Raw genomic sequence first — 27,660 nt, forward strand, 5'->3', positions numbered from 1 at the left:
CAGCGTGTACCCCGATATATTTCTCGTAGTTTAATCCAGTTTTGGCATCTGCTTTGGAGAAGCTGAACCAATACCCCAAACCATGCCCCTGGCTTCACGCAGACCAGTGCCCTCGGCACTGAGCCTCCCCTGCGCTGGGAATGACCTACGAGGAGAAGCCAACCCCTTCCTGCTGGGCTCCGACCCCATCGGCTCGGCGTGCGGCATGCGCAGGCCCAAAGCACAGCTTCTCAGCTCAGGGTGAAGCCTGCCTGACCTCCCGCCCACCCCGGAGCTGACCCAAACTCCTGGCTACGTGCTGTCTTCCTTGTAATCTTAGCCCGAGCCCGATCTCGGACCAGGCCCAGCTCATCAGAACCCCGCCTTGGCCCGGACCCAGGCCCCAGACAGACGCTGAACCCCTAGGATCTGTGTGTTTATTTTAAACGCTTTCCACAGGGATGGGCAGGACCCCAGCCTTCAAGAGGCTGTGTGAGTTGAGGCCGCCTCCTCTGAGGAGGCAGCTTTGGGGGCCCTGAAAGGGCAAGAAGACACCTCAAGGTGGAGGAAGCCGCCCGTCCAGGGTCTGGACGGGTTGGGTCACGGCCTCGGAGGCGTCCCCAGGGGCCTCGTCCCCACACGTCCAGTCACGCCTCCATTCAGCCCTGAGCAGGGTGCTGGGGTGCCAGCGCGACAGCTCGGCCTGGTGGGCTGCGAATGCTGGCAGCCCACACCCGAGCCCGCAGGTGTCATCTCAGGCCTGTGGTGTCCAGTGGGGAGGTCAGGGGACAGCTTCCGGAGAAGGCCCAGGTGGGGTCTGACATGGTAAGTGGGAGGGCAGGGGCAGGAATGGGGCCAGGCTGCGGGGCAGCGGGTGTGGACCGGAGGACAGATCAGTGCTCTTGGCCAGGAACCTCAGAACCTCAGGCCAGGACGTGGCCCGCGAGGAGTGGAGCACGTGACAAGGGCTGCTGGGCTGCTGGGGTGGCCGGGAGGGCCCAGGCAGAGGGCAGCCTATCACGGCACCGGCTCCCAGGGCTGTGCCAGCTTCACAGTGTCCCCCACCAGGCCTCGGCCCGGGAGGTCAGGTGTCATCCAGGCAGGGGGCTGAGGGGGGACAGATGGACCCGGGGTATACGAGGCAAGAGGCTGAGGGTGAAATGGTGCTCCGTCAGAAGGTGCGTGCCCCCTCTAGGTCGCAGGGCTGTCTGGGGGGTGAGCTCCCGAAGAGGGGTCTTTGTGTGCAACAGGCCTTGCGTGGCTCCGGGGGGCAGGCATTGGTGCCCAGCACCGAGCCCAGGGTGCCCCTCAAGGGGGGGGCCTCTTCTGCAGATCTGCCCCTGCCAAGACTGGCCACAGGGCGGTGGGGTGCCAGACTCAGCACCCTGGCTCCCACCCGGAGGGTGGGCCAGTCGGGCTCAGCCTGGTCCTGAGCAGCCCCAGGGGCCAGCAGGGCTCCGGTGGTGCTGGAACGGGCTGTCTGTAGACTGGTGGGGGCCGGGCAGGGTGGGCGTGGCGCCGGCCCAGGCAGGGAAGGCGCAGGAGGCCCAGGAGGCGCCCACGGCAGGGAGGGTGCTGCACCTGAGCCAGCAGCACCACCTGCTGGGTGGACGCTTGTGCCGCTGCCACCACAGTGGGCTCAGGGTCACCCTGCAGCTGCCCCAGGTCTGTGGGGACAGGGCAGTTCATGGGGCGGGAGGGCCCCAGGGCCCCAGCCCTCCATCCATCCATTCCCATCCGCTCCGCCCTAGCGCCCACCACCTTTCCGGAACCCCATGCCCCGGTGAGTCGGGTCCTCACCCTGGAACAGATTGTCTAGCAGGTCCTGGTTGATGTGGCTGGGGCTTGAGTGATGGACCAGGAAGCCTGGACCAAAGCAAACCCTGAGTGCTGGCCCCATGCCCACAGCAGGGAGGGGCTGGCCCAGCTCCCAGAGCCCTAGGTGCAAGGGACAGTGTGACACCAGGACTGCCTTACCCATGAGCACAACAGCTGCCCAGCGCAGGGAGTCCTGTGGGCTCCGCAGGTAGCCCTGGGTCTGGCTCAGGAAGCGGGGCACGTGACTTGGGTACCACTGAACCTGGGGACAGAAGAGCTCATGGCAGGACCGGAGGGCCAATTCTGCATGGAAAGGAGGCCGCAGAGGTGAGCCCAGGGGCTGAGGACCCTGGGGATCCCCCAGGACATGGCATCAGGACCCGCGGCTTTAGACCTGCCACCACCTTGACGGGAAGGGTGGGAAGACTCAGTGTGGGGGGAGTGGCCCTGGTGTATGTTGGACCAAGTGGGCAGCTGGCCATACCCCCTCACTGTCCCTGCCCTCCCCCCACTGACCAGGCGGTGGCAGATGCGGCTTAGGGCCTCAGGGCTGTCGCAGTGGGCCACGGTGACCATCTCCTCCAGCAGGCCCCAGCGCAAGGCCTGGTCACAGAGGGCCAGGGTCCACTCTGAGCTCTGGAACAGGGGAAGGGAGCAAGGTTAGGAGTCCAGAAAGTGGCAAGAAATGGCCTGGGAGCGGGGAGGTGGCCAGGATGAGGGGTGGAGGAGCAGGCGGCCCAGGAAAGACCAGGAACCTGGTTGCGCATGTCACCTGCACCTGAGGTCCTGGGGGAAGTCCCTGACCTGTAATCTTTGGAGAGGCAGCTGTCGTGGGGGTGGGTGGAGCCCGATGGAGACAGCCATGGGACAGTCTTGGGGGGCTGACCTCATTGGTGTCCCGGCTGGGGTCGTACAGTCGCAACAGCAGCGGCACGAGACTCTGCAGCACCAGCTTCCTGAGGGGGCCGCGGAGCCCCACCCGGAGCCCGCCCCGGCCGCGCCGCACCAGCGTCCCGAGGAGCCCGACCGCCGAGGCGCGGACCAAGTCCCGGGCCTGCATAGGAGGGCGCGGTCAGGGCGGAGCCAGCAGGGAGAGGGTGTCCGGACGGCTGCCGTCTGGGGGCGTGACCTGGGGGCCAGGAGCGGGGCCTGGTTGGGGAACCCAGGGAGAGCCTGGGGAGGGGGTGGTGACGGCGGGCGGGGTGGGGCGGGGCCGGAGGGGCGGGGCTGGGCCGGGCTCACGTCGTCCAGAAGCGGTGGGAGGCGCGGTCCCAGCTCCGCGCTCAGGAGCCGCACCGGCGCCCGCGGCCGCATCAGGACCCTCCGCAGCGCCCCCAGTGCGGCGCCCACGAGCCGCGCGTCACCCTCGCCTAGCGCGCCCAGGAGCGCGGGCAGCAGCGTGCTCACGTGACGCACCTGCAGGGACAGGGACTCGTGGGGGACCCCTCTCAGACCCCGCCCAGACCCCGCCCAGTCGTGCCCCTCACCTTCCCGCGGTTCAGCGCCAGGTGGCCGAGGCCCAGCAAGCCCAGCCAGCGCACGGTGGGCTCGGGGTCGCCCTGCCAAGCGCAGAGCCGCTCCAGGATGACCTCCTCCCGCAGAAGCCGTGCGGTGGGCCGGCTCTGCAACAGCTGGGCGGGGGGACACAGGGTCAGCACGCTCGCGTTCCCGTGCCGGCCCGGCCGCTTAGGGCCCAAGTCCATGGTCACCCCTCACCACCCATCCTGGAAGCGGGCTCACTCCGGTGAAGAAGGCCATAGCCGTGAGGCGCTGTGCATCTTTCGCGCTGCGCAGCTGGGGCAGCAAGTCTGCGAACAGGCCTCGCAGGTGGTGGTCGGCATGCGCCACCATGGCACTGTGATGGGGCGGAAATGGGAGCTCTCCCTCCGCTTCCGGCCTCGCCCCTCGAGAAGCCTCTACCCGACAACCCCCACGCCCCTGCCTCTTATCCCACAGCCCTGCCCTGCACCTGGCCAGCAGCAGGACTCCCTCCAGGTGGGTGTGGGCTCCCGCCAGTCTGCTCCAGCCTCCAGCCTGCTCCATGCACGTGACCACCGTGCGGCAGCCATCCCCAGTGAGCAGGGCCTTCAAGGCCTCCACTGTGCAGCTGGGGGGGGGGGGCAGCAGACGAATGGGCAGTGAGGGCCGGGAGGGCACTGGCCCAGCCCTCACTCCCCCCGGTGTGCACCCCTCACCTGGCGTGGCTGTACGGTAGCCCTTGGTGGGATGGGGCCCAAACCTTGGGGATGTCAGGGGGGCATGGGTCCCGGGCCAGCTCATGTAGCTGTGTGACCAGCACAAGGAGAAGGTGCGGGTAGAAGCCCTGTGTGGCACCCACGCAGCCGGACACAGCCAGCATCTCCCCAAGGGCGCGAGTGGCCTATGGAACAAGGGGCTCGTTCAGGCTCAGACAGCGCACGCAGACCCGGCGAGGACAAAGCCTCTGTGCTTGAGAGACGTTATGGATGGGTGTGACTCGGGTGAGAGCCTGCTGCCCCCAACCCCCTGAGGCCAGACTCTCCTGTCCCCTTGGGCCAGGGCCCGGGGAGTCCCCTGGCAATGCCACCTACCGCCAGTGCCTCCAGCTGGGATCTGGCCGAGCCCTTTAGCACCCACAGCAGCTGCACCAGCACCTGCCGATTCACGCGCTGGTTCTGGCTCAGGCTGCGCCAAAGCTCGGCTGCCGCCCTGGGGGCACGGGGCATGTGAGCCAGGGCCTGGCACTGGGATGAGGGGAGTCTCCAGATCGGGGAGGCGGCCACTAGGACTCCAGCAGGAGGAGGGGCAGGTGATCAACCCCGCAATCCCAGAGAAACAAAATAAGTGGCATCTGTGCAGACCACAACAGAGCCAAGTCTGCAAGATCAGCTGCCCGGCAGGGACCACTCAGAACCCTGTTCGGCCAGCAGTGGTGAAGCAAACCTGGCATTATGAACAATCACCGTAGAGAATAAAACCACAGATAACTTCTCCTGGGGCAGACTAACCAAAGAGCCAGGGGCGTTGGGGTGTGGCAGCCACCTGGCTTGCTCAGAAGCACACCCCGCCAGGCTGGGCTCCAGCAGAGACCGGGAGAGAGAAGGCAGGCCCCAAGCCCGGAACCCAGCACTGAGGACCCTCAGTGGATGAGAGGCAGGAGCGGAAGGCAGGGAAGGCCCTGCCCCGCCATGACCCCCCCCACCCTGGGCCAGTCTCCACAGCAAGCCGGAAAGGGGAAGGAAGCTGCGCCGGGGCCACGGGGGATGCGGCGTCCGGCGGGGCGGGGCGGGTTACCGGTCAGGGGGCAGTGAGCACGGCAGCAGTGCGCACACCACGTCCCGAGAGTGCTCCAGGGCCAGTGTGCTCAGCACCCGCAGGGCCACCCGCTGGGGCCTCCGCTCCGCCAGGCTGGGCACCTGTGCCAGCAGCCCTCGCACAAGGCCGTGCACCTGGCGTGGAGGGGCGGACGTCAGTGGTCCAGTCTCCGTGACCCCTGCACGTTACCCTCGGTACCCTGACCAAGCAGCTGCGGCCTGAAGGGGGCTGCTCCCTCCAACCCCCAACCCTGGAGGGGACCAGGCGGGAGACTCCGAGGGCAGGGAGGGGACGGGGGCGAACCTGGTCCTCCAGCCGCTCCCTGCGGGCCTCCAGGGCCGAGGACAGGGTGAGTGCTGTTGCCTGCGTTCCCGCAAAGCCAGCCTCTTCCAGACAGGCAGCCGTGTACGACGCCAGGTCTGCGAGGGCCCCCTCTTCCAAGGAACTCTGGGGAGTCTGGGAGTGGGGGCGAGGGGAGCCTATGAGACCCCCTTGCCTCTCCCACTCTCTTCCTCCCCACCCCGTCCCAGCTCTCGACAAAGCCCCCGCGCCTTTCTGTTGTTTCCCAGCTCCGTCCCCCTTTACCGCCCAGGCATCCCTCCTGCTCACCAGACAACGACCAGGTCCCTCAGGGGCTGGCTCCTGGGCAGGAGGTTGGGAGAAGGGCTCACTGCCAGCTGGGGGAATGGCTGCTGCCCGCCCAGGCTCTACCCCGCGTTCAAGCTCAGGTTCGGGCTGAGGGCCGGTGGAAGGGGGTCCCGGGGGCTGCCCCTGGCTGGCCCGGATCCCTTCAGCCAGAGCCGTCAGGGTTAGGGCTCCCACGGGGGCCCCCTGGGCCCAGCCCCGCGCGCCCCCAGCCATGGCCGCCGCACACACTGAGCTGCTCAGCCGGGCCCAGCCTGCAGTGCCTGGCACTGGTCCTCCCAGAAGCCGTGCCCAGGCCTGACCTAGAAGCAGGCCCCAGGCAGGCGGGCCCAGGGACAGGCGTGGCGGCGTATGGGTGTGTGTGCGTGTGTGTGCATGTGCATGCTCTGTGGGGTGGGGGGAGGTCGGGGAGCCACACGGGGGTGTCCCCAAGTGTGGTGCCCGCAGGGGCTTTTGAAGGGTCTTCTCGCCCAGACCGTTGTTGGTGAGTGGCCAGCCTAGGCTCTGCCCACCAGGCCCTGGGAAAGGGGCAAGCAAGGTCCCTGGGAGACAGTGGATCTGCAAGGGGAGGTGGGGAAGGGTCCCTGACCCTGACTTCCGACCCGTCTGGGCAGGGAATCCTGGGCAGGTGTGGAGAGCTCTGAGGAGGCCCCAGCAGGTTTTAGAAGTCTGGGCCCAGCCCTGAGCTGAGGCCTCGCCTGACTCAGCGCTAAAGAAGCCGTCAGGTCCAGGCTGCGCTTGCGGCCAGGGGCTGGGCTCTCCTCTCTGCATCCTGACCCGGCCGGACATCCCGGGCATGCGGATGATTCGGAGCAGCCCTGGGCTGGAGCCGGAAGCAAGAGGAGCTGCCCTGTGCCTCCCAGGTGCCCTTGCAGGTGACTGACATCACCGGATGGATCACGGTGGTGGTGGGGGGCGAGTGTCTGGGTCCTGGCACTGAGGAAGTGCACAGCTCAGAAGGGGTGACCTGTGGGTACCTGGGGCCTGGTGCATGTTCTGTTGTGTGTGTGTGGCGGCAAGCGGAGTCTGTATCTCTCTCCAAGCCTCCTGCTCCCCAGGGCTGGCCTGACCGGGCCTCTGCCCCACATCCCCACTGTCACCCTCACCCAGCAGCGCAGCGGCCACTGCCCAGCCTGGGCCAGGGGAGCCAGAAGAGCTGGTCTGGCCAAACACCTGGGCAGGCAGAAGTGCTCCGGGAAGCACCCTGGGCAGTCAGCCTTCCCCCATGCCCTCACCTGCTTGTGTCCCCCACCCAGGCGGGAGAGGCCCCGGCCCCGCCCTCTGTCCTGCAGAGCCTCAAACCTCTCTCCTGAGTGGCTCCTCCGGAGCCAAAGCCGGTGGAGACCTGACGAGCCTGCCACACAGAGGCAGGGCCAGCCCAGGACCCTGGCCAGGTGCCCAGAGCTGAGCCAGTCCTGCTCCCTCACCTTCACCAGCTCTAGTGCAGGCAGGACCCGAGCCCGCCTCTCCTTTCCCAGGACTGCAGGGGCAGGAGCTGGGTCCCCAGGGCCCAGGCCTAGTCCATGCTGTGACAGGTGCCAGGGCCGACAGGGAGCCAGATGGGTGGAGCCCAGGGGCACAGGGTCCCGCACAGCTGGCAGCAGCAGTGGCAGGGGACACCCAGGCCTCTCCTTGGCTGGGGAAGCTTGAGGTGTCCCACCGAGCCCGCCCCGCCCGGGGGGAATCCCGGAGCCCCTCCGTCTGGCACTTCATTCCCACCCCTCCTCGAGCCTCTAGCATGGAGAGGTCTTCCAGTAACCCCCCCCCCAGCTCCTAGTTGGGCACCAAAGCCCCCTCCCTTTCCCCACAGCCCTGCCCTGTCCTGCCCCGGATCTGCTCCTACAGTCCAGCTCCCCAAGCCTCAGATACCGACCCCCACCCCCGGCCTTAGCCGACCTCAGGCCTCAGCACGGGGCTGCCTACCTGCCCTGGCCGGGCCAGGGTCTTCCCTGGGAGGATGAACCCTCATGCTGATTCCTGACTCCAGCCCACCCTGGGAAGCCCTGGGGGTCCAGTGAGTGGCAGACTGGGCGAAGAAATGACACATGACAAGCTGTGGGGATAGTGAGTGACTCATGTTAATTTCAGGCAGCTCCCAGCAGGGGATTCTCAGAGGGCACCTCTGGCACTCAGTCTGTCCACCAGGGCCCGGAGCTTCTCAGACAGCGCCACCTGCAGGGAGGAGTGGGGGACGATGGGTGGCCGTGGGGGGAGAGAGGGCACAGGGCAGGTTGATGATGTGGGCCCTACACCCACCTGGTACAGTGCAGGCTGCTCAAGCCGCCTGTGGGCAGGACTCAGACGGCTCAGGGACCGCTGGGCGAAGGCTCTAGATTCGGCCAGAGATGGGAGGGGCTCACACAGCTGGGGGGAAGAGGGAGGAAGGGGCTGGCTCGAGGTCAGGTGTCCCAGCTTGATGTGAGTTGAAGGTGCAGGCTAAGGGGGGGGCTGGCTAAGGGCAGTCACCTGTCCCTGCTGGACCCAGAGTCGCAGCAGCGGCTCCACGTGGGCCGGCCTCACGGTACAGGACTCCTGGGTCCCTCGAGGCCAGACTCTGAGCTCCTGGCCGGCCTGGGGAGGTGGCTCCTCTGCTAACTGCAGCACGTCTAACAGCAGAGCCCCTGTGTGCGTGCGCGTGTGAGGGCGCCAGGCATGCACGGGGCCTGGGGCCTTGAGCTGAACTGCGGAGGGTGGGAGGGGCCTCACCATCGGCGCCCAGGAGCCGGAAGGCAGCCTTGCTCCCAGGCAACGTCTGCTTCTCGAGGTCCTCAGTCAGCTTCATCCGCGGCTGGCCACCCACGGACACCAGCTACCGGGACAGGGTGCTGAGCTAGCTGGGCCCTTCTCCCCGGACCCACGGTCCATCGCCAGCCCATCCCCACTGGGCCCCGGACCCATGGTCCATCGCCAGCCCATCCCCACTGGGCCCCGGACCCATGGTCCATCGCCAGCCCATCCCCACTGGGCCCCGGACCCTGTCTCCACCTTGTAGACACAGCCCAGGGAAGGCTGGCGAGGGCAGGTGACCACGCTAGTACCGATGCCGATGACGTTCACCTCACTGCCCTGGAGGGGGGTGGGGGGGCGGGGCACTGAGCTCGGCCAGCATCTGCAGGCCCAGGGCCCCCCGAGCCACCCTCTGGGCTGCCCCTGCCCCGCCTACCTTCTGGGCCAGCCTGGCCAGCTCCTCCTCATCAATGTTGTTGCTGACAGCAATGGGGATGGACTCCAGCCAGGGCACCCGGAACCTGTGACGGGGACAGCCCCTCAGATGTTCCTGACTCGCCCGGCCCCCTCCCAACCCAGTCGTGCCGTCTCCCCGCCACCTGATAATCTGCCCTCAGCCACACTGGCTCTGGCCTTTGTGCCTATGGGCCCCTGAGCGAGCCCACCCCAGCTTCCTTGCCAAGGCTGCAGTATCTCTACTGAGGTAGCAGCACCTCAGAGAGCCTCACGGTGGGAGAGGCACGGTCCCTCCCTCCCTCTGTCCCATCCCAATATTCCTGAACCGGAGGGGGTCTCTCAGAAGGCAAAGCCCCTCCCAGGGGGACTCACTGGGCCGCCACGGTTCGGAAGACGCCGCGGGTCTCCTGAGCCTGCTGAAGCAGGTCGCCACTGTCCAGCCTCACTCCCACTGCCTGGTAGCCCAGCTCCTCCAGTGCCAGGGCTACAGCCAGGAAGTTGGGGAGACCACTCCTGCAGGTGGGGACATGGGGGTAGGGGGTCTGCTGCTGCTCTGCTGAGCCCACCCTGGGGGATGCCCGGGCCTCACCTCCGCACACTGTAGGTGTCCAGCAGGCCCTGGAAGGCCCGGGGAAAGGCCAGGGCATAGGCCACAAAGGCTGCCCGCTCACCCCGGTGTGGCTCCTGCACCCCCAGCCCCAGGTGGCCACAGACACGCTCCAGCCACGTCTCCACGCAGGCGGCCAGGTCCACCCTGGGGCCCTGACCAGCCGCTGGAGCCAACATCTATGGAGAAGGGTTGGTGAAGGATGGAGGACGCAGAGCGCAGGGTGCGGACCGGTTCAACCCCAACAGAGAGTCTGAGCCACCTGCCTGCCAGCTTCCCAGTGCCGCACTGAGACCACCTGCCCGGGGTGGCTAGGGTGGGCCAGGCGTGGTATCTGCCTGTGCGCAGAGCAGGGACTGGCCTCTCCTGCTTCCCGGGAAGGGCTCGGCTTGGGGGTCTGCCCTCTGGAGTCCAGCTGGGGGGGACAGGGGTACTGACCGGGTCAGGGGGCACCTCGGTGCCTGAAAAGGAAGTGATGAAGGAGTGCGCCAGGGTCCCGGCCACCGGCACGCCCCGCAGCTGTCCTGCGAGCATGTTGCTGCTGCCATCGAAGCCTGGGTCAGGGCATCAGGCAAAGTTGGGGGACTTCAGGCACTGAAGGGAGTCTCAGGGCTGGCCTCCTCCTCCCCCAAACCAGGCCTCCGTCTCCTGGCCCTCACCGCCCAGGTAGCTGTAGGTAGAGGCGGTGAGACCCCCGTCGGGGCCCTGAGCCCGCCGAAGCCCCAGCTCCAGCAGCCGCTTCTCCGGCCCTGCGATCAGGCGAAGCCGCGCGGCGTTCGTGGCGATGAGGCTGCGGGAGCAAGGGGGCAGGGGACCCGCAGTGAGGGCCGGGAAGCCGCCCAGAGCGCGGCCTCTCCCGAAAACCCGAGCAGCGTGAGCTGGAGGCCCGTGCCAGGGTCCCGGCCCAGCGCTCCGCCCCCACGGGCCACGCCCCACGGGTCCGGGCCCGGAAGTCCGCGCTCCTTCTCCGGGAGCCCAGGCTTCCGGCCTCGGGCGGGAGGCCGGTGTCCCGCCCCAGGCCCCACCTGGCGGCCCGGGCCCCACCTGGCGTAGCTGACCAGGCAGAGGAGCGGCGTCTCCAGCAGCTGCACCACCAGGAGCGGCCCGGACACCTGCAGCAGCGGCACCTGCGGGGCGGGCTGTCAGCTCGGCGCCGCCCGGCCCTGCTCTGGCCCATCCCCCGTGTCCCGCTCCCCCCGGACTCACGCCTGGAAAGGCGAGGGAGCCCTCGGGCAGGGCCCGCACTGTCACCCCGGAGCAGTCGAGGGCACGAAGATGCTGGAAGAACGCGGGGTCTGTGTCTGGGGGCAGCACCGAGGCCAGGAACTGCACGTCTGGGGGCGACAGAGGCCGTGGTGGGCGAGTGCTCGCCGGGGCGGCCGGGCCCGGGGGCTGCCCGGGGCGGGGCTACCTGCGTCCCTCAGGCGGAAGGCGCGCACGAAACGCACGCAGTCGCGCAGCCCGGCGGCCAAGGCGAAGGCTCCGCCGAACGGGCAGCGGCGGAAGAAGAGCTCGAACTCGGCCGCCTCCTGCGCCCGGCCGGCGCGCCAGTAGCCCAGCGCCATGGTGGCCTGGTACAGGTCGGTGAGCAGCGGCCGCGCCGCCGCGCGCCCCTCGGGGTCCTGCTCCGCCGCCATCGGACTCCGGCCGCTGCCCTGGCGCCCTGGACTCTGGCCGCCCCGCCCGCGTGACGCCGCGCTGGCCAGGGCCCGCCCCGCCAGCGGGTTGGGACACCGTGGAGCCACCGCCTTTCCTGGCAACCAGAACCGTCAGGGCGGGCCGCTGGCCTCCGGACGCTCTCTGAGCGGTCTCAGCAGCCGGACCGTGGCTCGAGGTGGGGGCTTGTGCTCTCGCTGGTCAGCCCAGCTCCCCGTGGCCCCTTGGAGCATGGTCTGTCCTGCCCCCGGCCGCGCGGCCAAGTCTGGGCAGCGCGGGGAGAGGGTGGAAGCGGGCAATTTGAACTCCACGTCCAGCCAGACTCCATCCTCGCCTGCCCGGAAGCCACCCCAGGCCTGGGCAGGGCAGCTCACGGCCAACACACCAAGGCAAGGCGCACGCCACGCTGTTCGGGTAGCAGTGTGGTGCCGACAGAACGAGGGGGCCGCTCATCCGCCACCAGCTGGCACCGAAGGCTCTCGGGTTCTGCACGCTAAGCCCCACACGAATCCTGAGGGCCCCTGGAGGCCACCAGCTCTGACCAGAGTAACCACAACCCACTCTTTGTCACCAGCCACGCTGGGTCCAGGGGAAGAACCACTAGTGACACAAGTCCTGCCCAGACTGGGGAGGGGGGGTGGGGGCCCAGGCAGCACAGTGGGCACAATTCCACAGGGCAGTGTGTCATGGGATCTGTCAAGGGCCCAGGTCTCCAGCAGGCAGCAGGGGCCTCAGGGCTAAGGGAAGAAGCCCAGCCTCCTTCCTAGAAACGGTCGGATACCCGGCAGGGTTTTAAACAGGTCAGACCCGATGGGGCACGTGACTGTAGTCGCAACAGCAGGGCCAGGACGGCCGCTGGGACCTCTTCCCTGGATAGTTCCAGACTGGCACTTTTGTACCCATGGGGACAGCTCATCGAAAGGAAGCAGAATGGAGACGGTGGAAGACTGGGACGCCTCCCACAGTGAAGGAAACAATGTACACTCTGTTAGAGGTAGACCTGGATGTCCCACTTGCAACTGAGAGGTGAGAGTCAGCGGAACAGGAGGGGCAGGCAGAAGAGTGGGCTCACACAGCCACAGGAGGGCTGTGAAGAGACCCAGAACGGGGAGAAGGGCAGTGGCCACTGGTGCAGGGGCAGCACCATGAGATGCCGGCCGAGTCTGAGGCTGGGGGCCTGGCAGAGTGGCGCTCACTGAACGCGCCCACCCACAGGGCCCAAACCAGCACAGGAGCCAGAGGACTGGAATCTCAGTCTTTATTGGCTGCAAGGCTTCACACGCTCAGGCCAGTGCCAGGGCTCAGATCTTGTTGAAAGCAGCAATGTCAACGCTCTGCACCTGTGGAGAGGGAGGCTGGTGGTCACACAGAGCCCTGTTTCCCAAAGGCCCAAGCGCCCACGTGCCTGGCCAGAGGTTCACTTGGGACACCCCAGGCCCCTACCCTGTGTGGCCCCCTCACTCACGTGCTCCTCGAACTTGGTGATCTCCTCTTCCAGCAGGTCCGTGCCCACCTTGTCGTCCTCCACCACACACTGGATCTGTAGCTTGTGGATGCCGTAGCCCACGGGCATCAGCTTGGAGCCCCCCCAGGTCAGCCCGTCCAGCTGGACGGAGCGCACGCAGGCTTCCAGCTGGGCCATGTCCGTCTCGTCATCCCACTGGGGAGGAGAGGGGAGGAGGGCTGGGTCAGAGCCCGCTCCCGCCATGAACACAGTCTGAGTTTACTCCTGCCCTGCCCGGCGCTGATCCCTCCAGGACCACAGGGCACCGGGAGGGGAGGGCCAGAGGCGAGCCACTCACAGGCTTGACATCCAGGAGGATGGAGGACTTGGCCACCGGGGCAGGCTTCTTGGCCTTCCTCTCGGCGTACTGCCGCAGCCTCTCCTCCCGCAGCCGGGCCGCCTCCTTGTCCCCCTCCTCGTCGCTGCCGAACAGGTCAATGTCGTCGTCCTCGTCGTCCTCCGTGGCGGTGGCCACCTTCCTGGCGGGGGGCTCCACTTGGCGCATGGGAGACACGTGCTGCCACACAGGAGGGGAGACTGGGACCCACGCAGCCAGGACCCCAGGCCTCTAGCCCTCCACTGCTGCCTGGGCCAGCCCACGTGAGGGCCGGGAGCCGGGAGGGCCTCCTGCTCCTCAGGGCCAGGCGTGGGTCCCTGGCGGGGGGAAGGGCCCTCACCTGGGTCTGCGGAGCTGTGGCCCGGTGGGCGGGCGAGCTCTTCTCTAGCGCACTCAGCCGGGCCTCCAGCTTGGAGACAGCCTGCTGCAGATCCTGCACCACTGCGGGGGCAAAGGGGATGCTGGTCAGGCAGCAGGGGCTGGGGTGGGGCCCCCCCGCCCATCAGGCCCAGGGCCTCACCCCCTCGCAGGCTCTGGTTCTCCACTTCCAGGCTGGCAATCCGGATGACCAGCTCACTGGGGTCTCCACCGGGCCCGCTGGAGGCCCCAGGGCCTGAGCTCTGCAAGGCAGGGGGCGAGGAAGGGCTCATACCCTAGCCTGCTCCTAGGGGTCCCCCCCCCCAATTCACAGCCGTTCTGAAGCAGAGCCCTAAGCTGGATGAGAAGCCCATCAAGCTCCACGGGGTCCGCCGGCCATGCTCCACCCAGGCAAGGGGAGAGGAAGCCCTGCGAGCCTGAGGCCACAGTGGCACCCAGCCAAGCACAGGACGGGAAGCAGGAGCCCAAGGCGGCCCCAACGTGGAGGCAGCGCAGAGCTGAGCCATGGCTGCCACTGCCTGGTGGGTGGCAGGAAGCAAAGGACTCAGCTCCAGGGGCAGCCAGACCCAGCGCCTCAGGAAGACCGAGCAACACAGCCTCGAGCTGGAAACAGGAGGGGACAGCAGTGGAGGAGCCCACCGGGGGCAGGAGGAAGGAGCATGCCAGAGCAGGGGGCAGCCACCCCGCAGCAGCCAGGGCCACACACCTGCCTGCCTTTGAAAGCTCTGGGTGGCCCAGGGACCCTGGCCTGGCCACCAGCCTCCTCTGGCTCCTCCCTGACCGGGAGCCCCTGTCATCTGACCCAGGCAGCACTGCCCAGGGAGCTCACCCACAGGATGCCACAGCTCAGGCCCAAGTTACACCCCAGGGGCCTGCATGCAGGCCATTCAGCACCCCCTACACCCCAATGCAGTGGCTCCAAGGATGGTGCACAGTGCACCTGGCCCTTTCCAGAGGGCTGCTGCCCTCCTCCAGTGTCCAGTCAAGATAAAGGCCTGGGGCCCGGGGCCTGGGGCCCACCCACCAAGCAGCCGTAGGGAAGCCACAGGGGCGGCCTCGTCCCGTGGTCTGCACACCCCCGGGGCACTACCAAGGCGAAGGTCTCCAGAGAGGACAGGCTCATGTATGCCTGGCTCCCTGCCCTGTGACCAGTGGGCAGTGCTAAGCTGACACCGTCTCCTAGACCCACCAGCTCCCACTACACAGAACTCCCAGCAGAGCTGGCCAAGGGGCACTGCGTGGCTGGGGAAGGAACACTGACCAGCCCCCAGGACCAGGGTGGGCTCTGCTCACGCCACCGCCCTCCTCAGATCAACCCAAGCGTCCACCCCCAACCTCCTGCTCTGCTTAGTAAATGGCAGCCCCGTCCACCCACAGCTGACCACCCCTGCCGAGTCTCAGCCGCCACCACCTGGCACGTGACCTCCTCTCCAGCCTACTTCCCACGGCTCAGCTCCCAGGACCATTCCCACTAAGAAGGTCCAACGGCTTCCATGGCACAGGGATGAAATCCAGGACCAGCTGTTCCCCACGAAGCCCCGCCAGCCCCCGCCAACCTGCACTCAGGCCCCACCCCCTCTCAGCAGGCTTCCCCAAGGCCAGGCCGTCTCTCCCGGTGGATCTGTGCCCGCTAAGCAAATGAACCAGGTCCTGGTGCCTCAAGGCGGGCTGGAGCCTCAAGCCTTTGCCCTCCTGTGCCTGCTGCCTGGGCCCAGGGACCTCCCGACACAGCCCCGGCAACACCACCAAGTGAGGACCAACTGTGGACGGGTCCCGAGGATGCAGGCTCTGGGCGGGCGAGGCCCCACCTGCTGCAAGGCCAAGAGGAAGTGGCAGGGGAGAGACCAGGCTGTTGGGAGGCCGCAGGCAGCCACCTGGTGGCCTCGGGGGCAGTGCCACACCAAGGTTCCGAATCCAGAACCCTCCATCCCGGCCTCCAGCCCTGTGCCTGGCACCACGCGCAGTCCCCAGGAACCTCTGGAATCCCAGTGTCTGCTGAGCCCCACTCTACCCAAATCCAAGCCTGGGCCTGGGTCGGTAGCACCCTTCCCGGGTCCGCTGGCAGCTGAATGATGTTCCTCTGAAGGTCATGTGGAAGCCCCTGCTGCCAGGGCCTCAAAGTGGGAGACTATTTGAAAATGGGGTCTTCACAGTGGTAATCAGTCACAATGACGTTATTAGGGTGGTCCTAATCCAATGACCGGTGTCCTCATGTAAAAAAATTTGAACACAGAGAGAAAACACAGGAAGAAAACAGCCATCTACGGGCCAAAGAGGAACCGACCCCACCACACCCTGATCCTGGACTTTGAACCTCCTGATCGTCAAAAGATAAATTTCTGTTGTTTCGGTCACCTGGTCTGTGCTGCTTCATTATTACAGCAGCCTAAGCAGACCAGTCCCCAAGCCCTAACAGCTGCCCAGGTGCATTCCCTGAAGACCGGGACCCCGAAGCTGACCCCAGCAGCCAGGGCCGAGGCCCAGTGGGGGAAGAGTTCTAACAGCCTAAGAATCTCCAGGGCCGCAGCCCCAGAGCTGCTGAGCCCCTGGCTGCAGCCTTCTGAGCACTTGAGCCCAACATGCCTGGCCTGAGTGCAAAGACCTCGCACCACCTAAATCCCGTGGCTGCCTGGTCTGAACTTGCTCAGGCAAGCAGAGGGTGGCAGGTGGGATTTGCGGCTAATGGGCAGAAGGCAAGGCAGCAGCATGTGGGGGCCAAGTATAAAGCAGGGCCTGCTGGGCAGACAGTGGTGGCACCACTTCCTGGGGGACACCCACCCAGGGCCGCCCAGCTGATGGCCAGGAACCAGTATATCCGAGCCAGCTGTGGCAGGCGGAAAGTTCCCAAATACGTCCCCAAACCCTGCAAGAAGATGACCTCATGTGGCAAAAGGGACTCTGCAGATGTGATGAGATTGAGGATGTGGATGTGGGGAGGCCACCCTGGATTATCCAGGTGGGCCCAGTATCATCACAAGGGTCCACGTAAGAGAGGAGCAGGAGAGAGAAAGAAACGTGACAGAAACAGATGTCAAAGTTCGCGACGCTGCTGGCTAGAAGCCATAGGCCAAGGAATGTGGGCAGCTTTCTCAAAGGTGGAAAAGGCAAGAAAATGGATTCTCTCCTGGAGTCTCCAGAAGGAGCACAGCTCTGCTGACACGTGGCCCTCGAGGCTGGGACAGCACTCTGCAGCCCAGACAACCCCCTGAGAAGGAAGGTGGGGCAGCAGGGCTGCCACCCCGAGGGACACACCCCCCCGCCAGGCTGGGGACAGACTGGACGTGACCGTTTCCCTCTCCTGATCTCACGTGGGACCTGGCGCCCGAGCCGCGCTGCAGGCCCCTCTCTGGGCCTCAAATTCAAGACGGTGGTGACTCTATGACTCGGACTCAGCACCCCGTGTGAGCCCGTCTCCTCGGGGAGGGCCACGCCTGCGAGGGGGGGAGGAAGCACGGCGCGCGCCAGCCCCTCACACGCTCGGAGCAGGGAGCGAGCAGGAAGGAAAAGGCCTCAGGCCTGGTACCACAGGCGCGGCCGTGGCAAGGTGGGGAGTCCCGGGTGAGCGCCAGCAAGCTCGGCAAGGACGTCTTCTCCCGGAACCCAGCCCCGCACGCCGCACCCCGACTTCGCTCCAAAGGGGCAACATCATCAGCGGTACCGGGGGAGACGCCAGGCATGCCGTTTGGCCTGAGGGCGGTACTCACTCCGGCCAGGGACTTCTGGATGTTTTCTCTGGCTCTCGCGATGTCACGGAGGATCACGCTGGCGCCGTTCTCCTGCAGATGGTGCAGAAAAAACAACTTTTTAATTAAAAAAAAAAAAAAAAAATTAAAAAGCCAGCCTCGTGTGGAGAGAGCAGGAAAGCCCTGCACAAAACAAAAGCTCACGGGGCTGAGGACGGAAGAGGATGGAGTCCTGTGGCCCTGACGACAGGGCCTGAGGTGCACGCGGCCTGCAAGGCCAGCCGGGCCACGTGTCGCAGGTCCTGATGGGCACCTAGAGATGCTGGGAGCGCCCTGCCCACATGAGACACAAGAGTAGCTCCAGCTCCTCGGGAGCCAGCCAGCCACCCTCTGAAGAACCAACCCCAGCACCTGCAGCAGGGCTAACTGGGCCCAACGTGCCATGTCCCCCTGTGCTGGCACAGACACCCCGAGACCCCAAGCGCAGCAGCCCCTACCTGGCGTGAGGAGCCGGCCACGGGCCCGTTCATCTGCTCGTAGAATTTCCTTTCTGCATCATCATATTTGAACTTGTCAAACCAGATCTTCTCGTGCACTAGAAAGTTTGTGGCCATTTTTCTGTTGAGAGGGGAGGAGAGACTAAGACAACCTGGCCGGGAGGAGGGGGCACCTCCTCGCAGACCCCAGGGCTGGCTTGCACAAGTGCCCCTTCCGACAGCCCGGACCCCGAGGGTGCAGGGCAGGCCGTCCTGGTCCTTGGGTGACAAGGGCTCCAGGCCCCAGGGCAGAGCACCAGAGGTTCTCAGCACAGACCACAACGAGCCTGCGAACCCCTCCCCCACCCCACGCGGGCTTCCTTCAGTGCTAAGGCGGGTGGTCCCCAGGCTAGTCCCCAAGACCAGCGGCTCTCAAACCATGGCCAGGAACCTCTGGGGATCCCCAAGGTCCTCCCTTTTCCAATCGCACAACTGTTCAAGGCTGGATTTGTCACACAATATACACCAACAGACAATGCACAAGCAGGTTTAAGAATCCAGCTGCCTCCTATTAAGCCAGACACAAGATTTGCAAAAATGTATAACAAGGCCACTTAGTTCACTGAACTTTTTTGTTACAGGAAACTTATTTCTTACATAAATGTCATTAACGTGTAACAAGCTTGTTATTATTTTTCAACAAATAAGTGCTTCTGCATTTAATTACTAATATAGGAAAAACTAATAGACAAAACAAAAGCTCTTTAACATCACAAGACCAGCAAGTTTGAGAACTGCTGCTCTAGACCAGGGCCTGGCAAACTCCGGCCTGTGAGCCAGATCCCGCCACTGTCCGTTTTTGCAAATCACTGTATTGGCACGTCTTCAGTCTGCTGCTTTCCCACCGCTCGGCAAGGCGGGGGAGCTGCCACGGACCTGGGCCCAGAGCCCGGAACTCTCACAGGCGACAACGTCTGCTGACTCAGGACAGCCCTGCCCCTCACCAAGCGCAACAGAAAAGGGCCCAACCTCACCAACTCTCTTTGCTGAGGATGCCAGGCCATCACTGGACCTCGCCAAGTGTCCCCCCGGGACAAGGGAGGTTGAGCCCCGTGACTCTCCTCCACCCCACCTCGAAGAGGCATCACTGAACAGCTTCAGTTCCATGCCACCCCACGCACATGTACTGCCTTATGGGGAATGCCCCCCCGGCAGTGGGCCCCACACCCTGCCCCTCGCACCGAGGCCAGGATCCCGTCAAACCAGCACATCCAACCCCACCGAGGAGCCGAGGGGCTCCAGCCAGGAGTCTGGGGTCCAGGGAGGCCCCTCCACGTCCCCTCTGGCCCCACCTGCGGCCCAGGGTCTCTCCCCTCTGGGGGGCCCCCAGTCTGCCCTGAGTCTGTCTCTGCCCGCCTGCCTGAGCCCAGTGGGCTAAGGGATCCCTTCCATGGCCAGGCTCTGGCCTCCAGAGACCTCCAGAGCTGGCACTGCATAAAACCACTCTGGGGGCCAGACCCCTGGGTCCACAGGCTGAAGGCAAGTTGGCCTCATCCAGTGGGTGTCTTCCAGACTCAGGCCGCTGGACCGGCCATGTGCTAGAGCACCTGAGACGCCCACCTCACCTCAGGTGGTTCTGGACAAGGAGACGGGTGAGACAGCGGGACGGGTAGGCAAGCGGCCCAGTGGGGCTTGGGGGCCGGGAGCCTTCATCGCTCCCCTGTCCCATGACCGTCAGGGGAGACTCTGGAAGTTGCCTGGCCAAAGGGGAAACCCTGTGCAAGACAGATTCAGGCCCACGTGGATCCCTTCCCTCCCCCAACTTGGTGGGGGTGACCCCAAAGGCTGCAATGCCCCAGGGGCAGATAGCTATCCCTGCCCGACCCACTCCAGCATCCAACTCAGCCGGTCCAGCAGTCTTGGGAGGAGCCCCGCCTGGGTGGGGGCAGGGAGGGGAGCACGCCGGCCACCCAGCCCGGCCCGGGGAAGCCCAGGCACCCGCCCGGCACGTTTTCCCTACTTGGGTCTCAGGCTGGACATGGAAGGGCCAGACCGGGCGCTGGGTCGGTGAACCAGGGACGGAGCTTCGAGGCGCCAGGCCATGCGCAGGGCCTCGGCGGCGTGGTGGCGGCACTCTGCGCTGTCGTAGGCCGGCTTGCTGAGCCAGGGGGCCTCAGCGTCCTTGTGCAGGAAGTACCGGTAGGGCAGGGCAGAGGGGGCCTCCCCGTCCACCCGCCGCGGCCCGAGCCGCCGGCTTCCCATGGCGCTGCGGCCCCGCCGGTCTCTGCGGCCATGCCGGGCGCCCTCAGCCTGACCGGCTCGCTCCTGCAGGCGCACCTTCCCGGGGGGGTGGCCGTCAAACAGGGCCTCGTAGAAGCCCCTCTCGGCCGCGTCGTAGCGGGGCTTCTCCAGCCACACCTCCCGCACCAGCGCCTGCAGGCTGCCCAGCGGGGGCTGGCCGTTGGCTGGCGGGCTGGGCTGGCGGATGAGGCGCAGGTCGGGAGCGGCCGCCCACTGGCCCGTGTCGGGAGCCCCCTGCCCGCCACTCCCCGCCGCGGCCAGCAGCAAGGCCTGAGACCACTCCACGAACGCCCGCTCAGCCTGGTCGAAGGAACACTTGTTGACCCAGACGCCCCAGGTCACGTGGTGGCAGGCCACCTGGCTTCCGTGGGCGCAGAGGGCCCCAGGGGCCAGGGCGGGGGGCTGGGCCGCCTGGGCGGCCGCATCTGCCAGCCTCTGGTGGTATGAGCTCTCCGCCTGGTCGAAAAGCGGCTTGTCCAGCCAGACGTGGTCGGCTGAGAGGCCCACGAGGGCCAGGTCCGCCTGGCTGAGCCAGCCCTTCGGGGAGCGCTTCCTCGGCTTCTGCAACGGCTTCTTCCCGTTGTGGCTCTTCCCGGGCTCGCTGCTGCCGCTGCCGTTGCCATTGCCGTTGCCGTTGCCGTTGCCGTTGCCGTTGGGGGCGTCCGCCTCCTCGGCCTCCTCCTCCCGGCCCGGCCCGTTCACTGCCAGTGCCTCGGCCGGGGGCTGCTGGGCGGCGGCTCTCATGGCCTCGTGCTCGTAGAAGCGCCGCTCCGCTTCCCCATACTTCTGCTTGTCTTCCCAGACCGTCTCCAGGGCACAGGAGGCCTTCCTGCTCCTCATCTTCCACGCAGCGTTAAAAAGCAAGCACAAAGGGCAGTTGCAACACCGCAGGCCGTGGGCAGACGGCACCCCGCCCCTCCCTGCTCGCCGCCCGGATGGGGTGCCCCGGGGCAGCATGCACGGGGAGCTGGGGAAGCAGTAAACACACACGAGCACAAAGCGCGTGGCGTGTTTGCGTGTGTGTATCCTAACTGCAAAACTTGTCTTTTCTCCTCCAACGTGTACCCAGGCTCTCCAAGGGGGCCCAGAGAACACTTTCCAAACCTCTTTGGCTACAGAAACCTCTTCGGTGAACCCCGAGAACAGCTGCCAAATAAACACAAGACGCACTCAGCTAATTCAACTTTTACGTCAACAGCAAATGAGTTTTAGGATAAGTGTGTCTCGTGAAACATTAGAGACTCACTTACTCTGAAAAGTTAGTCGCTGTTCATCTGAAACTTTAACTGGACGTCCTGTGTTTTTGCTAAGCCTGGCCACCTCCCTGAGGCACTGGGGCTTCTGTTTTATAGAAATGCACTTGGTGGTCTCAGAGGATGGCCCCGCTCCTGGCACACTCTGCCTAATCTGAGTCCCCCACCTGCATGGCCACACCGCCATCCTGAGCAGTGCATGTTCCAAGGGAAGCTGGAGGGTCTTAGCCAAGCGGCACCTGGGAGCAGAGGGTGGAGTGCCCACCCCTGCGAGGCCACATCAGGGGAGATGCCAAGGAGCGAGTGTCTAAAAGGGAAGGAACCCAGTGGCTCTGGCAGTTAAGAATCAGGTTCCCTGGTCAGCGGCCGATGCCTCCTGACCAGGAGACAATCAACTCACACCCGTGGGTGCACCTAAACTAAAGGGACCATGTGGGAACCTCCGAGTCCTGTCCTAGGACGCGGGATCCTCCCCGCATTCCAGCGCCTTTTGGTGTAAGGGGCTCCGCACACCTGCCACTGTGGCTACTGGATAAGCCTCTGTCCAGAAGCCTGAGCTCAGAGTAGCCCTCGTCCCCTGCTGCCCCCGTGCAAGACTGAGGGCTGCTGGGCCACAGGGCGTGTGCGAACAGCCACGAGGCGATGGCCTCGGCCCTGCCGCTGGCACAGGGCCCCCCATTCTGTTCCCGGGCACGGTGCTCTGTAAAGGCTAGCCCCCTTGCTGGGCAGCCCAGAATTCTACAGCGGCCCCTATTCAGCAGAACCAAGGGGCCTGGGCCACCGCAGCCTCCGGCTAGAAGCAGCTCAAGCCCAGAAAGCCCTGGAGGCCAGTCTGCTCTTAGGGTGCACCTAGGGGTCCCCGAGCTCACACCTGGCTGGCCTGTTCTAGAGAATGGCCTTAAGTAGCACAGGGACTCCTCCCCTCAGACCCTGCTCTGGACCCTGCGCCCGCCCAGAAGCAGAAGCACCAGGCCGACTGGCCCGGGGCTGAGCAGCTTGCCCTCAGGACGGCCCCAGCGTCTGCTGCTGCTGCGAGGTCACCTGGTGCAGCCTAAGCGAGGGCAGACCCGCTGGGCCCTCACCCCAGGAGAGGAGGCCCCCAGAAGGGGCAGACTTTCACCCCGGGACAGCAAGTTCTTCCCGCCACTCACTGCAGGGTCTACAGCCCTTCCCTCATAGCCCCCCGACCAAAACCAAAACCCAGTTCCAATCACCCCGGGACGTGTGGGCCAAGTCCTGACCGACCTGGGACTTCAGGGAGACTCCCCTTTGTGCTCTGAGGGGCTCGCCGGGCTCTCTCACGGCACCCGACGCAGGGGCGGAGGCCCAGGCTCGGAGAGGTCCCTGACCGCCCCCTCGAGCCTCCCTCCCCGGGCCAGCAACACTTACCAAGGCCAGGCTGACTGCAGAGGCAATGCTGGGGGGCGGGAGCCCATGCCCAGGAGGTGGGGCATTGTGACATCACCCACTGTCCCCGAGGGCTGCAGGCCTACCAGGCTGGGCTTGTCTGCCCTCTGACCTCTCCGGCGGACCCTCACGAAAGCAGCGCAGCGCGGGTCAGGGCTGGTCTGGCCCCTTCAGCCCTGCCCACCAGGCTGACCCCCCAGTGCGGAAGCCCTGCATGAACCTGGAGGCCTAAACGCTGTCCTCGGCTCCTGACATCAGACCAGGCTCTGCTCAGAGCTCTAAGGGCCACAGTTCGGGGGAGGGGAGGCCCCTTCTCAAGGTGCCCGTGAGCAAGGGACAGGGCCTGAGACCAGGGGCTGGCCAGGGCGGCGGCACCCTGCCCTGCCCACAGGTGTGGAAGGTGCACGCCAGTCCTGACCTACTGCCCGGGCAGGAACTGGCTCAGCCCAGGAAGGCACTGAGGCCACACCCAACAGGTCCAGACAAGGAAACCGAGGCCGGCAGCCTGGCCCCAGAGGTGTCAGGACTCGCCGGGCATGGTGAGGGCTGGGCTGGGGGTCTCCTGGCTCGGGTGAAGGGGACACAGGAGCCTGGGACGGGCAAGTACTTACTTTCGCTTTGATCTCCTAGGACAGCATGAAGAGAAAGCAGCAAAGTTAGAGGCAGTCAGACAGGGTGGCCCGAGCAGGCTGGGGGGCCTTCTCAGAAGCTGCTCGGTGAGGCGGCGTGGAGGCAAGTTTGGTGGGGAACAAAGGCAAGCACTGGAGCAAAGACCCACCACCCAAATCCCAGGGGGCGGCCGAGTCCGCGCTCAGGGCGGCGCTGCTCCTTCACCACTCGAAATGGGCAGATCCTGGGGGTCCTGTTAGCCGGAGCCAGGCAGCCCTGGGAGGCCCCGTCTGAGCTCCTCACTGAGCTGAGCCAACCTGGGGAGGTGAGCCAGCACCTCGAGCGCCCCACTCTCCACGTGGATCCGTGCTGTGGTGGGCTCCCCCCACCCCTGCACTGCCACTGGGTCCAGACCGCTGGACCAGGTGTAAGACGACAAGGACCTGGCTGAAGGTCTTGGCGGCCACCCAGCCCCAGTGCCCACGCTGGACAGGGCCTCTCCCTCAGCAGGGCCACTATGGGGGCGAGAGGCCACGTGGGCAGGGTACGCTGTCCCCGCAGGCCGGCACCGAAGGGTGCACAAGAGGACAGACGGGGTGCCCAGCCCTGAATCCACAAGAGGTGGCAACCAGGAGCTGAGGACCCAGTCAGCCCTGCCACGTAGGCCCCTGGCCTCCCCTGTCTACCCCACACCGCGGCCAGCGCGCCAGCATCAAGTCACGCCCCGGACAGGGTGCACGAGGTGTCCTGCGGGGCAAACAGAGAGGCTAGCAGGTAGGAGACAGGCGTGCACGGAGGTCCCGCGCAGGTTCTCCGCAGACACCCACCGGAGGGGCTTCTTAGCAGGTGAGGTTCCCGGAGGGGGTGTGTGGCAAGGCTCCGGCGGGAGGAGGGCTCCCCAGAGACACCGCACAGGAGCGCTGTCACCTGGGGAGGCGACCACAGACAGCTGAGGGCCGCCTGGTAAAGCCAGTGCCAGGATGGGGCCAAGAGCACCCACAGGGCTGCTGGAGGACGAGGCCCCCAGGACAGCCGGCACAGCACCTGACGTCAGAGGCAGGGGCCCACCTCTGTTTCCTTGCGTTCCGCCATCCCTGAACGCGGCCCTGAACGCTCCCGTGCTCCTCGGGGCCCATCTCTCCCAATAGAAGAACCACTCTGAGTCTGAACGCTTTCCCGCTTTCCCGCGAGGACGCCACCAGGGAAGCACAGAGCTCTCGGCTAGGGCCCGGGCGTCCTACAGGAGCAGTCGGATCTCCCTCTCCCGCGCCTTCTCTCTCCAGTAACAGTGGAGCACGGGGCGCAGAGTTCACCAGAGCTAGGACCCAGCGGAAGCGGTCCCACCCTGTACTCCGCACCTGCAGGGCCAAGAGCGAGCTGCCTGCCACTAAGGACCAGCCCTGGTGTGTAAAGCGTGTCAAGACCGCTCCCGTAAGAGGGGGCACTGAGGTGTGGGAGGCCCTGGAGGGATCACGGCCCACCCAGCCACCAGGACCTGGGGTGAAGGCAGCGAGCAGCTCTTCCTCTGCAGCTCCCCCAGCCCTGCGCCCTGTGAATCAGCATCCCTGGCTGTGCTGAGGGACTTTGGGGGCTGCGGAGTCCTTCTCAGCCTCTGCCCAGCTGGGAGGGCAGTTCTTGCAGTGCCAGTACAGGGAACCTGGCAGCAGTCCCCGACCAGGATACTCCTGGGCGGAGGGTCCTGAAGGTGAGGACATGGCCTGGCAGAGCCGTGCCCACCAATCTGCCAAGAGGTCCCCGTGAGGCTGGGTGAATGGGGAAGGTTTCTGGGAGGGGTGAGGGCGGTTCTCCGTCTTCCACACCTCGTTCTCATCCTCCAGACAGTCTCAGGTAACCAGGTGCCCACATGACCCCATCGCAGTCACACACACGCTGGGGCTCCCAGGTCATCCACCCAGGGGTCAAAGCTCTCTGCCCCCCTTCCACAGGAAGTGGGAATCGGTGTGAGGGGTGGGGAGAGGGGGCCCCTGGCTGGCGTGGCCTGGACCAGTGCTGCACAACAGAGCTTCCATGCGTGCAGTGTCCAAGAGGATGGGGCGAGCACTCAGCATGCTTCAGCTGATGAGAACAAGCCAAGCAGTGGGGCAACTGCATGGGCGTGATGCCCTCTGCTTTTCTTTAGAGGCGAACTCCACAGCCCCAAACCCTACTCAGAAGCTTTCCCACCTCTGACTCCTGGACAGTCCAGCCCCACTCAGAAATGCCAACCTGTCCTGCTAGCAGGGACGGGGGCCCCTGCACCCCAAGACTCAGGCCTCACACTGCGGCTGCCCAAGTCACCCCACCTGAGGCCCAGCCAGCTGCATGACATCTGTGCTACAATATCACGGCCGTTGGTTCTATTTCTATCCCAGTTTGTGGTGCCCTGGTCTATCTACCCTGACCGCCAGGTGCCTGTGCCCCCTTCCCTAGGGCGGCTCCAACACTGCACGCGCCTCCTCAACCATTCTGAGTACACTTGACCCCTCACACAGCTGGGAGACGGGAGTGGGGTAAACTGAGGCTCCGGGTCGGTGAGGTGAGAATCTGGGACTCCGTGTCTCATTCTGATGCCTGTACTTCACACAAATGTCACACTTCCCCCACTTCGAATTCACACGTGCCATCTTAAAACAGGGACATAGGGCTTCCCTGGTGGCGCAGTGGTTGAGAATCTGCCTGCCAATGCAGGGGACACGGGTTCGAGCCCTGGTCTGGGAAGATCCCACATGCCGCGGAGCAACTAGGCCCGTGAGCCACAATTACCGAGCCTGCGCGTCTGAAGCCTGTTCTCCGCAACAAGAGAGGCCGCGATAGTGAGAGGCCCGCGCACCGCGATGAAGAGTGGCCCCCGCTTGCCGCAACTAGAGAAAGCCCTCGCACAGAAACGAAGACCCAACACAGCCATAAATAAATAAATAAATACATATATATAAATAAATAAACCCAAAGTTTAAAAAAATAAAAAAATAGATGTACCCCTCAAGGTTTGAGCTTTAAAAAAAAAAAAAAAAAAAGGGACACAGGGCCAGGGCTCATGCCAGCATTTCCTGCCTGCAGCCCTGGAAAAGCTGATACCAGAGCACGACGCATTGGAGACGTTCTTTGTGTCCGCCTATTTAGGATCACCTTCAAGAAACCTTCATTCACAAAAACACTGGCCAGGCATGTTTGCCCCCCAGGCTCCTCTAAGGGAAGGCACAGCAGCCGCGCTCCAAGGTGAGGAGATGGAGAGCTGCAGGGCACCCCGGCACTGGCACGGGGCCCAGGCCTGACTGCCCCGCAGAGGTGGCACAGAGCACCAGCTCCTTGGAGTCTGTGCGCCAAGCTTTCTCAGGGAACACCTACGCTGGAGCTGGGCACGGGGGTGGGGCTCAACCCACTTATGGTTGAGGGCTCCCTAGGAGCTAGGGGTGTCAGAGCTGCTTCTGAGGCAAGACCGGGTCCTTCCCCGACCTAGGCCAGGCCTACTCCCTCACCAGTTACTTGTCAGGGTCAATCTGCTCTCGTGACAAGCAGGGACCACCCCAAAGTTCAGCCACACAAACAGCTCTCTTGCTCCAGGGTGGCCCTTCACTCTGCAAACCCTGTCGTGCTGGTCCCCGCCCCATTCCACCCCCTTGGCTCCAGGACAAGCCTTTCCCTTCTTCGTTCCACTGAAAGTGCCCACTTCTCAGGAAGGCATCCTCCTCCCCTTCAGAGACTGGCTTCGACATCGCCTCCTGCCCGGATCACCTTATCCAAATCCAGACTCTCCATCCCTCTCAGAGAACGCTGTATTTGAGTCACCCAGCAATCACACCGTTATTCTTCTCCAAGTTCATGAGCTCTCCAGGTTCCACGAAAACTGGGCCCGTGCCTGTCCCCCAAGCCCAGAGCCGACGTGAAGTACATGCTCCGCAAACGTCGACAAAAAAAGGGGGGACTACAGGCCCGGGTCACAGGTGGGCAGACATCCTTGTCACCCACCGGGGCGGGGGCCAGCGCGGCCCCGACATTCCCGCAGCCGCCCTCCCGCCGGGGCAGCCGCAGGGGTCCGGCCGGCACGTGGCCCGCGGGCTCCGCCCCTCTGCGCGGCCGCGAGCCCGCACCCGGCCCCGCGCCCCGGAGCCGGCCTGCCGGCGGTTCTCCAACCAAATACCCGCCGGCGCAGCGCGGGCCGTCCCTCCCCCGGGCCCCGGGGCCTGGCGGCGCAACCCGCGGTACTCACACGCCAGCCAAGGACGCGGCGACCAACGAGGAGGGCTCAGCGGCGCGCGACGGCAAAAAGAAGGGAGGGCCGCGTTGGCCGCGCACGGGAAATGAAGCAGCGGGCTCTACCACGCGCCGGGACGCGGGGGACGCGGCCCGCGCGCACGGCCCGCTGCGCCGCCTGGGCCCTCCGCGCGACGCTCCCCGCGGGTGCGAGGACAGAAGACAGTGGGAGACCCCCGCGGGGCTCGCCCTTTCCCGGAGGAGCTGGAGCAACCCGCCGGGCACAGCGCCGCCGGCTCCCGCCCCCCTCCGCTGCAGCTCCGGTGGACTCGGCGGGCC

The 27,660-nt window shown here is 65.5% G+C and overlaps 3 protein-coding genes across 8 annotated transcripts; all 3 read right to left on the reverse strand.

Annotated features, from left to right (window-relative positions):
• Positions 1–402: 402 nt before the first annotated feature.
• Positions 403–6,043, reverse strand: MROH6 (maestro heat like repeat family member 6). Its single transcript, XM_082433565.1, is given in 15 exon segments — positions 403–1,460; positions 1,465–1,646; positions 1,780–1,845; positions 1,957–2,059; positions 2,314–2,433; positions 2,684–2,851; positions 3,040–3,213; positions 3,285–3,428; positions 3,538–3,652; positions 3,767–3,904; positions 3,993–4,177; positions 4,368–4,485; positions 5,071–5,225; positions 5,395–5,547; positions 5,701–6,043. Coding segments are annotated over 15 exon segments (2,136 nt in total). The 5' UTR covers positions 5,953–6,043; the 3' UTR covers positions 403–1,397.
• A 1,749-nt stretch (positions 6,044–7,792) lies between these two features.
• Positions 7,793–12,276, reverse strand: NAPRT (nicotinate phosphoribosyltransferase). 5 transcript variants are annotated; one of them, XM_082433574.1, is made up of 13 exons: positions 10,938–12,276; positions 10,733–10,860; positions 10,571–10,653; positions 10,186–10,316; positions 9,965–10,080; positions 9,509–9,705; positions 9,292–9,432; positions 8,900–8,984; positions 8,722–8,802; positions 8,443–8,545; positions 8,203–8,357; positions 7,993–8,100; positions 7,793–7,908 (listed from the first exon to the last, which is right to left on the reverse strand). In XM_082433574.1, the coding sequence occupies exons 1-13, from the start codon at positions 11,161–11,163 to the stop codon at positions 7,846–7,848; spliced, it is 1,617 nt and encodes a 538-aa protein (XP_082289700.1). In that variant the 5' UTR covers positions 11,164–12,276; the 3' UTR covers positions 7,793–7,845. The 5 variants fall into 5 exon arrangements, 4 of the variants coding, with proteins under 4 accessions (XP_082289700.1, XP_082289699.1, XP_082289702.1 ...); XM_082433573.1 differs by having other exon boundaries at positions 7,993–8,124; XR_014255635.1 differs by lacking the exon at positions 8,203–8,357.
• A 150-nt stretch (positions 12,277–12,426) lies between these two features.
• Positions 12,427–27,495, reverse strand: EEF1D (eukaryotic translation elongation factor 1 delta). 2 transcript variants are annotated; one of them, XM_082433566.1, is made up of 10 exons: positions 26,863–26,901; positions 23,133–23,147; positions 19,581–20,701; positions 17,582–17,702; positions 17,106–17,177; positions 13,544–13,643; positions 13,364–13,464; positions 12,985–13,203; positions 12,648–12,842; positions 12,427–12,522 (listed from the first exon to the last, which is right to left on the reverse strand). In XM_082433566.1, exons 1-10 carry the CDS (start codon positions 26,884–26,886, stop codon positions 12,484–12,486), a joined length of 2,007 nt encoding a protein of 668 aa, XP_082289692.1. In that variant the 5' UTR covers positions 26,887–26,901; the 3' UTR covers positions 12,427–12,483. The 2 variants fall into 2 exon arrangements, with proteins under 2 accessions (XP_082289692.1, XP_082289693.1); XM_082433567.1 differs by lacking the exons at positions 19,581–20,701; positions 23,133–23,147; positions 26,863–26,901 and adding an exon at positions 27,338–27,495.
• Positions 27,496–27,660: the final 165 nt, after the last annotated feature.

The sequence above is a fragment of the Balaenoptera physalus genome (assembly GCF_965194825.1).
Source record: "Balaenoptera physalus genome assembly, chromosome: 17".
NCBI lineage: Eukaryota > Metazoa > Chordata > Mammalia > Artiodactyla > Balaenopteridae > Balaenoptera > Balaenoptera physalus.